Here is a 16,818-nt window from a genome sequence, read left to right on the forward strand (position 1 = left end):
AACAAATAGCCCGCAAAATCCAAGGATCACCTTTCCCCATTAATTCTCAAGTAAGATTCTCCAAGACAGGCAGTATCATCTATTAGTGTCCTTGTCACAGTTTTGCTCCTTTGCTCCTTGGAGCTCCTTTGCTCCTTTTGTGCTATTCCTGTTTAGAGGTTCCAACATCACCTTTGATAATAGTATTCCCATAGAGAAGCATTACAAAGACTGAGGTGTCAGCAGCAGAGCATCTCCTATACACTGTTGATGGTACTGTCCATGGATTTTTACAGTGTGTCATTGCTGGGAAGGATAAGCCATTGTCATGTTGAACCTCGTGGTAGGAAAGGAAACTGTGGTCTGTTGTATAGTGTAGGGCCTGGCCCTTTTCTGGTGGGAAGGGTGACCATGAGCAGCAGAAAGACTTGTGTGGGGAAAATGAAGCTTCTTGGGGAGACCATGGATCATATTAGAAAATATCATGAGGTTATATATTTGTCTTCAGAACACGTCTCAGAGTGGGTGAGTGAAGGATTTGTACAGGAAAGGGTGACAGGATGAGAACAGAGTGTTTTTGTTGAGGATGTTTTCCTGCTTCCTAAGGGTCTGGAGTGGGAGGCCCTCCTGGTAAAGAGAGGAGAGTGTGATACTGAAATGCCCCCAGTGTCCCTGGCAGTGAGGAGTCTCTCCACCAGGGACTGTCTCTGCTGCTGCTGCCTGCCTGGTGTAGGCCATGTGTTGGTAAGTGTGGGAATCCTTAAAATCAGAGGATTTTGGGAAAAATGCAAAAGGCAGGCCTCAGAGACAACAGAACTGTGATTATACCTAAGCAGTAGCCATGAGATTTGTCAGCAGAAAAATTATATAAGAAGTAGAAAAGTAAGGACAAACAAAACAATGGTCTGTGTATTAACGCTTGTCTAGAATAACTCTCTAAGCTACAGAAAAGTTTATCTAGTGAGATATTAGGAAGTTCTATGCTTAATAATGGAGCTCCGTGCATTGTGTTTTTAGCCTTACAAGCAGGTCTTGTATTCGAAATAAAAAAGCATTGTTTGACCAAAGGTACGTGTGCTTATAGTGGTTGGATGTAGCTACTGTCAGTGCGCTTTTGCTTTGTGGGATTGGTCAAAATACTTTTAAAGTAAATTGTAACATTAAGTTCTTTGTCTGCTGTTTGGATTGTGAGCTGATGGCATCTTCCCATTGTCATAACCATGGAATGAGAGTGATGCTGGAAAATCAAACAGCTCAAGGCACGTTCCCCAGCAGCCCCGTCCTGTTCGTGATTTGTACAGAGACCCCAGCCAGTGACAGTAAGAGCTGGTGAGATGGAGAGTGCTGAATGTTGTCTGATGAAACAAGTTTTTCAGGTTCAAGGTTTCAAGGTGTTGTGGGAGGGGAATGCTTCAAGTTGCTATCCTTGTGTAATAGTCTCTACAGCTGTAGATTTTGCCATGATGATTCCTTGCTCCTCCTCAGGTGGGATTTACAAGGATTTATTTTATTATTACATGTGGCTGTAATCTTGATGTGCTCAACTTTCTTTACTTGTGCACTGCACAAGTGGCCTCAGTAGAGATGGTGTGTCCTGATGTCACATGTGGATCGTTCTCATATCTGCAAGAACACCCCAAAACCTGCATGATTTGCCCAGTTCATCCTGTGCAAGCTGTCCCATTTGGTTGACCCTGTGAGTGCTCTTGTGCTTTGGCACTTGCTGTGTTCTCTTGAAGAAATAAATCTGTGTGGACTGGGATCAGAGCTGTAACAGCTCTAATCACAGAATTTTTATGAACTCTAACTTGCAGCTCTGTGGCAATTCCAACTGAGATTACTGAATGGGAGCAAAGCATTCACGGTGAAGATCATGTAGCTGGGAAGAGATTTTAGACATTGTGTACATCTTTTGTGGTGACCATGAAGGAAGATGAGGAAGTACAAGGGCCTGGATCACATGCAGAGTGGGATTTACAGGCAGGGCATGTTGCTGGGGTTGAGTAATGTTTGATATTTTGGCAGTGATCCTGCGTGTGGCACAAAATTAGGCCTGGGCCTGTGTGATGGGGAGGGTGAATTTGAGTGGGGAGGAGTGTTGCCCCAGGGAAAGGTAGATGCTGAGCAGAACACGACCTGCAGCATTGTGGAGAATGCCTTGTTAGCTGTGGAGATCTCATTTCCTCGGCCTCGTGATAGAGGATGCCAATAGAAATCCTTGAGAAAATGCCCACCACATAGTGCTGCTCTTCTGGGATCCTCTCAGGCCCTCCAGCAGTTCTCTGTATTCTTGTTTTCTGTTGTTCCCTGTGATATTACAGCTTATGAAGTAACTTGCCATCCATGCCTTGAATCACTTGAGTTGGATATGGAATTTTCTTGGTAAAAGAGAAGACTTTTTGAAATTTGTGTCATTCTGCCAGCCTTTCTTGGGACATGGCATCAGTCATTTCCCTGGTCTTGGTCTTCTAGCTGGCACTAAGGGACACTGTCCATTAAAACAAGTACTCCTGCTCCTGGAGTTTCTTTTTCTGAAGAAGCACCCAGTGATGCTACAGGTGAGTTACTCCCATCAGAAGAGGCTGTGTGTGAGACAGGTGTACTTTGGTTCCTATGATGCCTTAAGTTTTAGCTTTACTGATACATTTTCCAAGTTTTCCAGATTCTGTATGGCATTTTTCTTATTGATCAGATACTGCATTGGTCTATAACTCTGGACTTTATATAAAGTGTTAGGAAGTTCTCCTCACAGTTCAGTCAGACAAAACAATCCTTTTCCAGCCCCAGAGCCAAGGACAATGTTGCAAGTTCCGGCCCAAGTGCAACCAGCAGTGAATTCATGAGAGCAATGTGGGAGGATGGAACTGCTTAACCTGGAGCTGTAATTGGACAATCAACCCCAATATTTAAATGGACCAAAACTTATAGAAGTGAAAACTTGTGACCCGTCACCCATCTTGGGAGTATCCTCAGTCGGGCTCCTGTACTGCCCAAGGTGCATCCTTTGAAGGCCTTTTAATAAATTCCTACTTTATTCCTTTAGCACTGTCCAGCCTCTGTTCTAGGTAGCCTCTCAAGGCATCACCTGTTCAGCTGTGGTATCTTCACATTGGATCAACAAAATATTGCCTGAATTGAAATTCCTGTAGGTCTGGAGCACATTATGTGCTCTCACTTGATTCTGCTGCTTCCTAGTACAGGGTCAGTAGAGGGAAGGAAAGACAGATGGAGAAGTGACCTCAATGCTTTTCTAGGAGTCGATGTGCTGGGCATGCAGAGGATGCTTTCAGTGACAGTGCTGTGGTGAATTTTGTAATAGCTCTGCAGGTGAAAAATGAGTCAGGCAGAATTGCTCTCCATCGAGTTAAATGAGGAATGTGGTGTCATCATGCTTTTTTTTTTTTGCAGTGTTCTTGGAGGATTGTCATGGTGGACTCTGATGGGTTTGATTCTGTAGATGAGAGACTCCCCTGAGAGCTTGGTCTCTGGAGCCTTTTTTGTATTAGATGTCTGAATGGGTGGACTCTTCTCTGATGTAACAAAGCTGTTCTTTACTATATGATTGCTTTGTTGATTTATTTCTTGGGTCCTTGAGATGACTGAAGGCTCCAAACATGGATTGGATCCTGAAGGGAGAAGAAGCTGCAGGTGCATAGTATGGGAGGAAAGCAAGAAAACTATTCCCTGTCATGAGGAAGGAGAGGGAGAAGGGGAGTGTCCTGTTGCTAAAGCATGTTGGTGCTTCATGGTGTGATGGTGTAGCTATTTTAAAAACATTTCCTTAAGGGGAAAATATACAATAGAAGATACAAGGATGGCAACAACAGACGAGCGGAGGGAAAGACTTGACAGCGAGGAGAGAAAGAAAAAGCAAAGCAATAAAAAAGTGATAAAATAGGACAAGAAAAAGGAGAAAGAAGTGGAAAAAAGAAGCAATGGAAGGAATCGTTGCAAGGAAGAAGAATGAGAACATTATTCAAAGGACGTGTTCATTGCTAGTATTATGTAAACATTTGGAAAGAATGTTAGTGAAGGAAATAGAAGCACGTAAGAGATAAGGAAAGAAAATGAGAAAGAGGAAGAAAAAATATGACTGTTAAGAGCATGAAGAAGACATAGTGAAAGACAACTGGGAAATAGAAGGGAAAGAGAGAAAAAAAAGAAGAGAAAGAATAGCAGAAGAAAGAGAATAGGATATATCAAGGAAGGCGACTCTACAAGAAAATAGTGAGACAGAAAGGGAGTAAGGAAGTAACAGAGAAAGAAGAGAATGGAAATAAAAAGAAGGAACATAAAGGACCTGATCAGCAGGCACCGACCTTATCTTTACACGCTGAGAGGCGCTGCTCCGGAACAGCCGTGCCCCGGCGCTGATAGACCATAATTGGCACTGATAGATGGGACTTTGATGGTCTCCGCCGCGGCGCAGGAGGCAACTGGCGAATTACCGGAGGGGGTAAAGAAGGGCGAAGAGAAGAAAGGAAGGTAAAATGGCTTAAAGATTGGGGCAGGACAATAAAGCAAAAGGACAATGTGGAGAGGAAACAATAGAAAAGAAGAGGAAGACTAAAAAGGAAAGAGTAAGAAAGGGAAGGGAAAGGCAAACCGATGAAAACTAGAGAATAAATGGATTGAAGAAAGGAAGGAGAAGAGGAGCGAAAGAAATGAAACTATGTAAGCAAATAGCAAACGATAAAGAAAAGGAGATAAGAAAATTAAGAGGAGCACAAATGAGGAGACAGCAGAGGAGGTGGCCATGACGGAGCGGAGGCACAGGCGCTGTCACGGAGCGTGTGAGGCGGCGGAGCAGCGCACGGTGTCGCTGCAGGCTCAGGAACGGCTCGGTGTGGGCGGCTCCGGCCCGGTGCGGCGGAGAGCCCGGCTGTGAGCGCGGGGGGGCGGCTTGGGCCGGGCAGCAGAGGCGGCGCGTCCGGGCGGCGGCGGGGAGCCGTGCGGGGCCCGGGCCGGGGCCGGCAGGCAGAGCGGCGTTGGCGGCGGGCAGAGCGGCAGGAAGGATGGGCGAGCGTTGTTGTGCGGCGCTGGTGCGGCTGCTGGTGCTGCAGGCGGCCTGGGCGCTGTCGGGCGGGCAGGTGCGCTACTCGGTGCCGGAGGAAGCCAAGGCCGGCACGGTGGTGGGCCGTCTGGCGCAGGACCTGGGCCTGGAGGCGGGCGAGGCGGAGGCGCGGCGGCTGCGGCTGGTGGCGCAGGGCCGGCGGGCGAGCGTGGAGGTGAGCGGGGCGAGCGGCGCGCTGCTGGTGAGCTCGCGGCTCGACCGGGAGGAGCTGTGCGGCAAGAGCGCGCCGTGCGCGCTGCGCCTGGAGGTGCTGCTGGAGCGGCCGCTGCGCGTCTTCCATGTGCAGCTGGAGGTCACCGACATCAACGACAATGCCCCCGTCTTCCCCGCCGCCCGAAAAAACCTCAGCATCGCGGAACTGACCACTCTGCCGGGGTCTCGTTTCCCGCTGGAGGGCGCGTCGGATGCGGATATCGGAGCGAACGCGCAGCTCACCTATACACTCAGCCCCAGTGAGCATTTCTCTCTGGATTTACAAAAACTGAGTGATGGAAATATTGAGACTGAACTCGTTTTAACGAAATCTCTGGACCGCGAGACGATTCCCGTGCACCGGTTGGTGCTGACGGCGACTGACGGGGGCCGGCCGTCTCTGACGGGCACCATGGAGCTGGTGATCTCGGTGGAGGATGCCAACGACAACGCGCCCAAATTCAATCAGTCCGTGTATCAAGTGCAGCTACCGGAGAGCGCTGGGGTGGGGACGCTGGTGACGAGGGTGAATGCCACGGATGCGGACGAGGGAATTAACAGTGAAGTGACGTATGGGGTGACGAATTTCATTCCCCCGAGTGGAAAAGATGTGATTTCCATCAATCCGAATACCGGGGAAATTCACCTCACAGCACCCCTGGACTTCGAGGAAGTCAAGGTATTTAATTTTCGAATTGAAGCAAAAGATAAGGGGACACCCTCTCTGTCGGGTCACTGCAAGGTGGTGCTGGAGGTGCTGGACGTGAACGACAACGCTCCGGAGGTGTGGGTGACGTCGCTGTCGGTGCCGGTGGCGGAGGACGCGTCGGTGGGGACGGTGGTGGCCCTGCTGAGCGTGTCGGACCGGGACTCGGGGGAGAACGGTCGCGTGCGGTGCTGGGTGTGGCCGGCGTCGCCGTTCGGTCTGGAGGCGACGTTCTTGGGCTCGTACTCGCTGGTGCTGCGCGAGGCGCTGGACCGGGAGCGGGTGTCGGAGTACGAGGTGGAGGTGCGTGCGGAGGACGGCGGGGCGCCGGCGCTGCGCGCCAGGCGCGGGCTGCGGGTGCCGGTGTCGGACGTGAACGACAACGCGCCCTTGTTCGCGCAGGCCGTGTACACGGTGCTGGCGCGGGAGAACAACGCGGCGGGCGCGGAGCTGGCGCGGCTGTGGGCGCGGGACCCGGACGAGGCGGCCAACGGGCGCGTCAGCTACTCGGTGTGGGACGGCGGCCTGGGCGTGGGCGTGGGCGGGGCGGCGGGGTCGTCGTCGTCGTCGGGTGGCATGGGGTGGCGTCCGGCGTCGAGCTACGTGTCGGTGGACGCGGAGAGCGGGCGCCTGTGGGCGCTGCAGCCCTTGGACTACGAGGAGCTGCAGGTGCTGCAGTTCGAGGTGCGCGCGGTGGACGCGGGGGAGCCGGCGCTGAGCGGCAACGCCACGGTGCAGCTGTTCGTGCTGGACGAGAACGACAACGCGCCGGCGCTGCTGCCGGCCGCGGGCTCGGCAGCGGAGGCGGCGGCGGCGGCGCTGGCGGGGGCGGGCTCGGAGTCGGGCACGCTGTGGGCGTGGGCGGCGTGGGGGGCGCCGGCGGGGCAGGTGGTGGCCAAGATCCGCGCCGTGGACGCCGACTCGGGCTACAACGCGTGGCTGCGCTACGAGCTGTGCGAGCCGCAAGGGGGCAAGGGCCCGTTCCGCGTGGGGCTCTACAGCGGCGAGGTGAGCACGGCGCGGGCGCTGGACGAGGCGGACGGGCCTCGCCAGAGGCTGCTGATCGTCGTGCGCGACCACGGCGAGCCGGCGCGCTCGGCCACGGCCACGCTCAGCGTGTCGCTGCTCGAGGCCGCCGAGGCGGCGCTGGCCGCGGGATCCTCGGCGGCGTCGTCGTCGTCCGCGGTGTCGCGCTCGGCGGCGGGCGCGGAGCTGGGGCCCGGCGCGGCGAGCGCGGCCACCAACGTGTGGCTGGTGGTGGCCATCTGCGCCGTGTCCAGCCTCTTCCTGCTGGCCGTGGTGCTGTACGGGGCGTCGCGCTGGGCGCCGCGGGCGGCCGTGCTCTCGGGGCCCGGGCCCACGACGCTCGTGTGCGCCAGCGAAGTGGGCAGCTGGTCCTACTCGCAGCGCCACAGCCGCAGCCTGTGCGTGGCGGACGGCGCTGCCAAGAGCGACCTCATGGTTTTCAGCCCCAACTTCCCTCCGCCGCCGCCCGGCCCTGCAGCCAAGGACACGCAGCCGGAGCCCTCCGCTCTCCTCGGCACGGTCAGTGGCAATACCTTGCTCAACCTTATTTATTTTCTCCTTCTTCTACCCCTTTTTAACTGTGCCCTGAGCAGTCGGTGCTGTGAGGGCGGTGGGTACTTGACGGGTGCTTAAGAAATCAAAGGCCCCTTTTCATCTGTCGCAGGGTCTTCCCGCAGTCCCCAGAACTCCTTCTGGTTGGAGGGGAAGGCTTGCTAGTGAAAAATGTTTAGCTGCAGCCCTGTGCTCTTGTGGTCCGCAGCTGAAGTGTCCAGGCGTGGATATGAATTGTTTTCCCCTAAAATGAAATCACTTTTCTAAGGAGTCAGCTTTGCAGATAATACTTTCTGTCTGGTATGTAATGTTTTTTCCGAGGTTTTTTGTAGGTGCGCAAAAACAGGAGGCTGTGCTGGTGACAGCCCCCCAGGCACTGTGTACTGCCTTTTTGCCTTTGCAGAGTGCTGACTTTGACGGGATCACCTTTGGTTTCTTCTCTGTTCTCATCCTGTGTCATTTTCCTTTACAAGAATTGTGGGGACAGTTGGACTTGTGGTCTAATGTATTTTCAATCGGCAGAGTGTTATTTCTCCATTTTGGTTGGTCCCATAGAATCACTGTGAAAACTGGGATGGTGTTCTGGAGCAGTGGGAAGGTTTATATGAGGGAACTGGAAATAATCTGTAAAATCATGGTCCATGTCAAAAGAAGAGAGGAATAGGAGATGTGAGATGATGCCTTCTTCTCCAGAATTAATGTTACCAAGTGAGAAACGGAGCATGCTCAGCAGGAGGCAGGATCAGCACAGAGGATCCTTTCCCACGTTCCAAGGCTCTGATGTTGGAGGCCTTTTGGACCTTGAGATAATGTGTGGTATTGAAATTGCCACAGAATCCTTTGAGGTTATGAATATCTATATCTGAGACAGTTGCTTGTGCTGCCTGACAAATGGAAATGTTTTTGGGTGACAGTTGGTAACATGCAGACTGATGAACATTTTTGCTGCTGTTTTGGGGGTGTTCTTGTGGGAGGGTGGCAGTACAAACTGCTTTCCATGTGTATTGTAGGGTGCTTACAGCAGCTTCCACAGCTCCAGCCATGGTGGATCTGTGCTTCTCTTGAGACATGATATTTAAGGGCAGTTGAGGGGCTGGGTGTAATCTTGTTGTGTTTTTCTCCTCCTTCTTGTGCTCCTGGTATGGTCAGTCTGGGTAGAGATGGTGATTCCTGTTATCACACATGGCTCATTCTGGTGTCTGGATGTACACACCAATCCTCCACATCTACAAAGCAGCCCAACTCTGGTTTTCTATTGTAGAAATTCTTCCACTCAGTTCATATTTTGACGGGACTTGGGGGTCAGATTTGGTGTCATTTTCTTGAATAATATTTGGGGGGACTGGAATCAGTGTTTTTCATTACTCTGATTGCAGAACCTTTAAGAACTCGGTTTATATTTGAAATTGCTGAAAAGGCACAAAGCATCCTGGCATGAGGGAAAAGTCAAAGAATCACAGAATGCATTTGCAGGACCCTGTATATTCTTTGTGGTGGGCGTGTGGTAAGGGGAGGATTTGCATACATATTTGGGGAGGGAATGGAGAATGTCTGTTTTGCTGTGGAGGTCCCAGTTCCTAGGGTGCAAAATATTGGATTATAGTAGAAAGCTTCAGGAATGGTTCCACCACACAGTGCTGCTTTCCTGGGATCCTCTCAGGACACCCAGAAATTCTGCATAACTTAGGGCACTGTTGTTCTTCCAGGTATTGCTTTTAGTGAAGACATCTGCCCTTCGTGCCTTTAATTACTTGGGTTGGGTGTGGGATGTTGTTGGTCAAAGAGAACCTTTTGGAATTTGGATCATGCTGCAGAGCCTTCTCTGAATCTTTCCCTCATTGCCTCTCTGCTCTTTGTCTTGCTAGATGGGTCTTGGTATCCAAGATGTTGCCAAAAGTTGCATTTCAATACAGGAGAATGGGACTTTTTTAATGATTATTATTCTCTTCTCTATCAAAGTGCACATGCTTTAGTTTTGCTGGGTTTGTTTGTTGTTGTGTTTATTTCGTGTCTCTCATTGGCAATGTGGCAGATATTTGGTCCATTTCCTATCAATGTGTGGGATGCGTATCCCTCTCTTCTAAGGTTTAGTTCTAGAGAAATTCTGTAGCTTACAGGTCTGGTTCCTTTTTCTCCTGGGAGAGAAGTGCATAATGGACACTGCATCTTATCTGCTTTCTGTGGAATATAAGTGATATATTTCTGTCGGTCTTCCCAAGAAACACTGATAATGTTAAGCGTAATTATCCTTTAAAACCAGCTCTCCTGAATCAAAGATATTTATTTTCTGAAGAAGGCACCAGGTCAGAAGAGGTAAGTCATAGAACAAATGAGGATGGTCTTGAGACTGGTGTAATTTAGTTCCTGTTCAGTTGTGGCATCTTTTTGTTGAATCAGCAGAATGTTCCCCCATTGGACCAGCAGAGCAGCTGTTACCTGCTTTCATTCCTGTTTGATGCTTCCAGGCACAGCCTGAGTGGGTGCCAGCAAGCAGGAATGGAGGAGGGGCTAAAATTCATTTCACCAAACAGATGTGTAGGAGGTCAAGGGAGTGTTGTTAGTGACACTGCTGTGGTGTTACCTTCATGGCTTTTGCTGGAGTGTGTGCCAAGTGGATCATTCCAAGGTGAGTGAGAGATTTTCCGTGGGGCCTCGTAGATCCCAAGGTTCTTGGTGTGCTGTCTAGGCAGTGAGTGCCTTCCAGAAAGGAAGAGAAGAACTCAGAACATGCAAGAGGAAAGTGATTCAGGAAGGACTGAGTTACATGATGAATCCTCAGGAGCTGTGGCTGCCCAGTGCTTTTTAAGGTCTTTCAGGAGGGTTGTCATGCTGGGCTGTGATAGGTTTGAGATCTGGAATGAGAAAATTCCCTGATTTGTTGGAACTCTTCCAGGCCTCTGTGTAGAGATATCCCAATAATTGTGGCTTCAGCTTCTGTGTGAGAGAGTGGTGGAACCTCTTTGATGTAGCAGAGCTGTTCTTTGCCATCTGCCTGCCTTGCTGTGTTATTGTTGGGTCCTTGGGAGCACTGGAGGCTGAAGAGTGTGTCCGGTTTCCTGGAGGAGGGAAGGTGGAGGTGCATGGACAGCAAGCAGGTTGCTCCTTCTCCACACGAACAGGAGGTGTAGGGAAGAGAAATGAGTCTCAGGCCCCAAGGGCATGTCTGTGGTTCGTGGAAGGTGCAGTGTAGGTATTTTAAAAATATTTTGTTGAAGGAAAGATTGTCCAGCACTGGTAATTATGGAACCACAAGAGCATAGGGAGCAAGGACCACAAAGGAGGAGAGGAAGGAGGAACCGAAAGAAGAATGTAGAAGGAAGATTTTTAAAGAAAAATTCAACTATACAAGAAGGTACATGAAGGAGCCAGGTAAAAGAAGAAGAAAGAGGGATATTCCAAAAGTAAATTTTGAGGATTTGGAAAATATTTTAGTGAAGGAAAAGAAAAAGTTCAAAGAGACAAGATAGTAACTGATGAAGAGAGGGGAAAAGACCTAGGACAGGGATGAGCAGGAATAAAAGGACATAGAGAAAGAACAAGGAAAGAGAAGGGAAACAGGGTAAATGGAATAGGGAAAATACAAATAGCATAAGGAAAATAATAATAATAATTACAACAATAGTAGTAAAGAAAATAATGAACCGATGGAAATAAAACTAAAGCCAGAATGAAAGTAAGAAATGGACGAAGAACGGAAATATAAAACAGAGGATAAGTGAGCTGACCAGCAGTCACCCTTCAGTAGACACTGAGCAGAGTTGGTTCCTAAACAGGTTTGTTGGAGCAGCAGAGCTCTCCAGTAATGATACCCCGTAATTAGCGATGTTGGTCCCACATTTGATTGTCTCTGTGGCACCAGAGAGAACTGACGATCTTGCACTGTGGCTAAAGAATAGAGGAGTGTGGATGGAGATGGGAAAGGAATGGAAAGAATGGAGAGTGGCATAACAAGGATGAAAAAGAAGAGAGACAATGAAGAAAGAGAAAAGGGTACAGGAAAAATAAAAGGTAAGAGAAGCGAAACATGACCGAAAAGAAGGAATTGCAGAAAGCAAGACAAATGAAAAAGCCATCGAGAAAAAGAGGAAGATGAAATGAAGGACTATATGAAAAGAAAGAGGAGGATATAGGGCAAAAAATGAGAGCGCGAGAAGACACGGCAGAAAACATACCCACAGCGGGTCGGCAGCGCAAGCGAAGATGCGGAGCGTGCGAGGCGGCGGAGCAGCGCACGGTGTCGCTGCAGGCTCAGGAACGGCTCGGTGTGGGCGGCTCCGGCCCGGTGCGGCGGAGAGCCCGGCTGTGAGCGCGGGGGGGCGGCTTGGGCCGGGCAGCAGAGGCGGCGCGTCCGGGCGGCGGCGGGGAGCCGTGCGGGGCCCGGGCCGGGGCCGGCGGGCAGAGCGGCGTTGGCGGCGGGCAGAGCGGCAGGAAGGATGGGCGAGCGTTGTTGTGCGGCGCTGGTGCGGCTGCTGGTGCTGCAGGCGGCCTGGGCGCTGTCGGGCGGGCAGGTGCGCTACTCGGTGCCGGAGGAAGCCAAGGCCGGCACGGTGGTGGGCCGTCTGGCGCAGGACCTGGGCCTGGAGGCGGGCGAGGCGGAGGCGCGGCGGCTGCGGCTGGTGGCGCAGGGCCGGCGGGCGAGCGTGGAGGTGAGCGGGGCGAGCGGCGCGCTGCTGGTGAGCTCGCGGCTCGACCGGGAGGAGCTGTGCGGCAAGAGCGCGCCGTGCGCGCTGCGCCTGGAGGTGCTGCTGGAGCGGCCGCTGCGCGTCTTCCATGTGCAGCTGGAGGTCACCGACATCAACGACAATGCCCCCGTCTTCACCGCCGCCCGCAAAAACCTCAGTTTATCCGAGACCTCCCCTCCTGGGTTTCAGATCCCGCTGGAGGGCGCGTCGGATGCGGATATCGGAGCGAACGCGCAGCTCACCTACACGCTCAGCTTCAGCGAGCATTTCTCTCTGGATTTACAAAAAACGGAGGAGGACGGTGAGTCCTTATTCCTGGTGCTCAGGAAATCTCTGGACCGCGAGACGATTCCCGTGCACCGGCTGGTGCTGACGGCGACAGACGGGGGCCGGCCGTCTCTGACGGGGACAATGGAGCTGGTGATCTCCGTGCTGGATGTGAACGACAACGCGCCCCAGTTCAACCAGTCTGTGTATAAAGTGCAGGTGCCAGAAAACGCAGAACGCGGCACTTTGCTGATCAGACTAAATGCCACCGATTTGGATGAGGGGGCGAACAGTAATATCTCCTATTCGCTCCAGATGCTGTCCCCGCAGGACGGAAGAGACGTTTTCCGAATTGACAGAACCAGCGGAGAGATCCTTCTTACGGGCGACTTAGACTTTGAGGATGTTAATCTCTATCGCCTGCAAGTGGACGCGACAGACAAAGGGACGCCCCCGCTGTCGGGTCACTGCAAGGTGGTGCTGGAGGTGTTGGACGTGAACGACAACGCTCCGGAGGTGTGGGTGACGTCGCTGTCGGTGCCGGTGGCGGAGGACGCGTCGGTGGGGACGGTGGTGGCCCTGCTGAGCGTGTCGGACCGGGACTCGGGGGAGAACGGTCGCGTGCGGTGCTGGGTGTGGCCGGCGTCGCCGTTCGGTCTGGAGGCGACGTTCTTGGGCTCGTACTCGCTGGTGCTGCGCGAGGCGCTGGACCGGGAGCGGGTGTCGGAGTACGAGGTGGAGGTGCGTGCGGAGGACGGCGGGGCGCCGGCGCTGCGCGCCAGGCGCGGGCTGCGGGTGCCGGTGTCGGACGTGAACGACAACGCGCCCTTGTTCGCGCAGGCCGTGTACACGGTGCTGGCGCGGGAGAACAACGCGGCGGGCGCGGAGCTGGCGCGGCTGTGGGCGCGGGACCCGGACGAGGCGGCCAACGGGCGCGTCAGCTACTCGGTGTGGGACGGCGGCCTGGGCGTGGGCGTGGGCGGGGCGGCGGGGTCGTCGTCGTCGTCGGGTGGCATGGGGTGGCGTCCGGCGTCGAGCTACGTGTCGGTGGACGCGGAGAGCGGGCGCCTGTGGGCGCTGCAGCCCTTGGACTACGAGGAGCTGCAGGTGCTGCAGTTCGAGGTGCGCGCGGTGGACGCGGGGGAGCCGGCGCTGAGCGGCAACGCCACGGTGCAGCTGTTCGTGCTGGACGAGAACGACAACGCGCCGGCGCTGCTGCCGGCCGCGGGCTCGGCAGCGGAGGCGGCGGCGGCGGCGCTGGCGGGGGCGGGCTCGGAGTCGGGCACGCTATGGGCGTGGGCGGCGTGGGGGGCGCCGGCGGGGCAGGTGGTGGCCAAGATCCGCGCCGTGGACGCCGACTCGGGCTACAACGCGTGGCTGCGCTACGAGCTGTGCGAGCCGCAAGGGGGCAAGGGCCCGTTCCGCGTGGGGCTCTACAGCGGCGAGGTGAGCACGGCGCGGGCGCTGGACGAGGCGGACGGGCCTCGCCAGAGGCTGCTGATCGTCGTGCGCGACCACGGCGAGCCGGCGCGCTCGGCCACGGCCACGCTCAGCGTGTCGCTGCTCGAGGCCGCCGAGGCGGCGCTGGCCGCGGGATCCTCGGCGGCGTCGTCGTCCGCGGTGTCGCGCTCGGCGGCGGGCGCGGAGCTGGGGCCCGGCGCGGCGAGCGCGGCCACCAACGTGTGGCTGGTGGTGGCCATCTGCGCCGTGTCCAGCCTCTTCCTGCTGGCCGTGGTGCTGTACGGGGCGTCGCGCTGGGCGCCGCGGGCGGCCGTGCTCTCGGGGCCCGGGCCCACGACGCTCGTGTGCGCCAGCGAAGTGGGCAGCTGGTCCTACTCGCAGCGCCACAGCCGCAGCCTGTGCGTGGCGGACGGCGCTGCCAAGAGCGACCTCATGGTTTTCAGCCCCAACTTCCCTCCGCCGCCGCCCGGCCCTGCAGCCAAGGACACGCAGCCGGAGCCCTCCGCTCTCCTCGACACGGTCAGTGGCAATACCTTGCTCGCCATTCCTTTTTCGTTTTCCCCTCTCCCACGTCTACCCATCCCCTGGGCAGTTCCTGTTTGTAGCTTGGCTCCGCCCCCCGGTCCTGAGAGCCTCGTAATGTTGGCTGAATCTTAAAAATCTTAAGGGCATCTTTGTATCTGCCGCCGCCTCTCCGGTTCCCCTCAGCCGTTTCCGACTTGGGGAAAAGTCTTCCGGCATCTCGCAGCAGTTTACGGTCTGTAGCTGAGGTTTCATCCTCCTAGTGTGCGTTGTTCTCTCCTACCTTTGCTCTCCCGTAGAAAGAAATCTCTGTTGATTGTGGTAATAGGGGTGCCGAGGTGTCAGCTCTGCAGACAACGCTTTTGCTCGCTGGTGTGCAGCATTTTTACCCGGTCTTGCTGAAAGAGGTGAAGACACACAGGCTGTAGTGGTGACAATCCTCCAGGCACCACGTGCCACTAAACTGCCTTTTGATTGCTGATTGTGCTCGTATCAGCATTGCCAAAAACTGGGCCCTCTTAATCCCCAGTGCAAGTGGTGTTGAAAGGGTTCTGCCGAGGCCTCGAAATTTTCTCTCCACATGATGTAATTTTCCCCCATTGATTTTCCCAGCAGATTGATTATAGTACCTGGGATGCCTTTCTTGGACTTTTCCTCTGTTCTTTTCCGAGTGTGTTGGTTTTCTAGATAGCATTTTAAACTGTTTACATAGAGGTTGGAGATTGAGGGTCAGTTTAAGAAAAGGAGATTTTTTTCCACAACCCTCTCCGTCCTCATAATCAGTCTATGTACTTTTGTTCATGGCTGGAGATTGACACTTGCCTCTCTCAATGTTCTTTCAACATCTGTATCACCACTGGCAGAGATGTGAATTATCTGGAAACATTCTCCTAAAAAAACACACAAATACATCTGTATGGATCTTATCACTTATACTGCTGTGGTCATCAGCATGTGTTTTTTTCCATCATATCGTGAAATCATTGTCATTAGAGATATCCTGATACAATGTCTACAAATAGATGTCTAACATTTCCAGAGAGGAATTAGCAGATGATTAGGATTTCCATCCAGAATAGATGAAGCATTAGAAAACACAAAGGGATTCTGCTGAGCACAGCATATATAATATCAGGTGTCTGGGGGTTTTGTTCTCTCATTGATGTAGGTTGTAGACTTGCATTCCTTGCCAGAGAATTGTCATGATGTACACTGGCTTGTTATGATATTCTTGGAATATTTGTATCAGGAGCCACATCCTTTCAAAAGCCCTGGAAAGTTGCCAACAAAGAATAAACTCAACCGACCAAGCAAGCACCAAAATCCCTAATAACAAAACCTGAAACATGAATTTTCCTATAGAAACAATATAATCCTTTACATTGGAGCGGTTGTCAATGATTGAGTTATTCTATCACAACATGAAATCAGTGCCATTGCCATTTGGAGTTATTCTGACATCACCTTTAGAAAGAGTAGAGTGTTGGGCATGGTCTCTGTGATACCATCTCTAAGTTTTTCATGGTGCTCTCCTTTCTGGCAATTGCTGCAGTGAGTCCTGTGGAGGCAAAGGAGGCAGTGACAGGTTGCAGGGGTGAATGTGGCTGTGGCATTGTGCAGGCCGTGGCCATTTCCTGATATCAAGGTTGACCTTGAGAACTGAGATTTGTCTGGTGGAATTGAAAGCTCTTGGGAAGACCATGGACCATGTAATGAGACAGTCCTCTGGGTACTATTTACTGTGCTGTTACTGACTGCTGATCATGCTGGGATTTAATGTGGCTTTTTATGAAGAACTCTCTACTCTTCTTTGACTCTCCTCCATAGGAGAGGTGATGTAAGATGACAGTTGTGACTTCAGTGTTCTCTCTCCTCATGGTGTAATTTCTTCCATTTGCTTGGCTCACCAGAGTCATTGTGAAAGCAGAGAAGTTCCTAAACACTTTTCCTATGATCTTTCTCAAAGTATATTTTTATTATAGTTACCAGTAGAAAGTGTGCAGGCAGAGAAGTTGACCTAAAGTGTATGTTTTCTTTTGTTTGTCTTGCCTTTCTGAAGTGAATTGCAGCTGGATTGTCCTGTGAGGTGGCATGACCATACACTGTCCTGTTTCCATGTTAATATTTGCATCAACAGCCACACCCTTAAAAAATCTTTGGAAACTCCATTAAAAAAAAAATCCCCGCAACAGCAAAAATTCAATTCACCCACCACCACATTTTCATGTGCAGTAGGTATCATTGTTGGCACTCACGTATTTTTCAGCATTTGGGGTGGTCTTTCAGAGCAGGCTGTCAATGGCCATTGCCTTCAGAGCTGTCCTGACATCCCCTCTATAAACAGTACTCTCCAGAGT

The 16,818-nt window shown here is 52.7% G+C and overlaps 2 protein-coding genes across 2 annotated transcripts; both read left to right on the top strand.

The window, feature by feature from the left end:
• Window positions 1-3,462: 3,462 nt before the first annotated feature.
• On the top strand, window positions 3,463-7,610 carry LOC136563210 (protocadherin alpha-6-like). The gene has a single exon (XM_066560450.1). It carries the CDS (start codon window positions 4,995-4,997, stop codon window positions 7,608-7,610), a length of 2,616 nt encoding a protein of 871 aa, XP_066416547.1. The 5' UTR covers window positions 3,463-4,994.
• Window positions 7,611-9,845: 2,235 nt separating this feature from the next.
• LOC136562992 (protocadherin alpha-8-like) lies at window positions 9,846-14,852 on the top strand. The gene has a single exon (XM_066560119.1). The coding sequence runs from the start codon at window positions 11,963-11,965 to the stop codon at window positions 14,594-14,596; it is 2,634 nt and encodes an 877-aa protein (XP_066416216.1). The 5' UTR covers window positions 9,846-11,962; the 3' UTR covers window positions 14,597-14,852.
• The last annotated feature ends 1,966 nt before the right edge of the window (window positions 14,853-16,818 follow it).

This window comes from Molothrus aeneus, chromosome 15 (genome assembly GCF_037042795.1).
Source record: "Molothrus aeneus isolate 106 chromosome 15, BPBGC_Maene_1.0, whole genome shotgun sequence".
Taxonomy (NCBI): Eukaryota; Metazoa; Chordata; class Aves; order Passeriformes; family Icteridae; genus Molothrus; species Molothrus aeneus.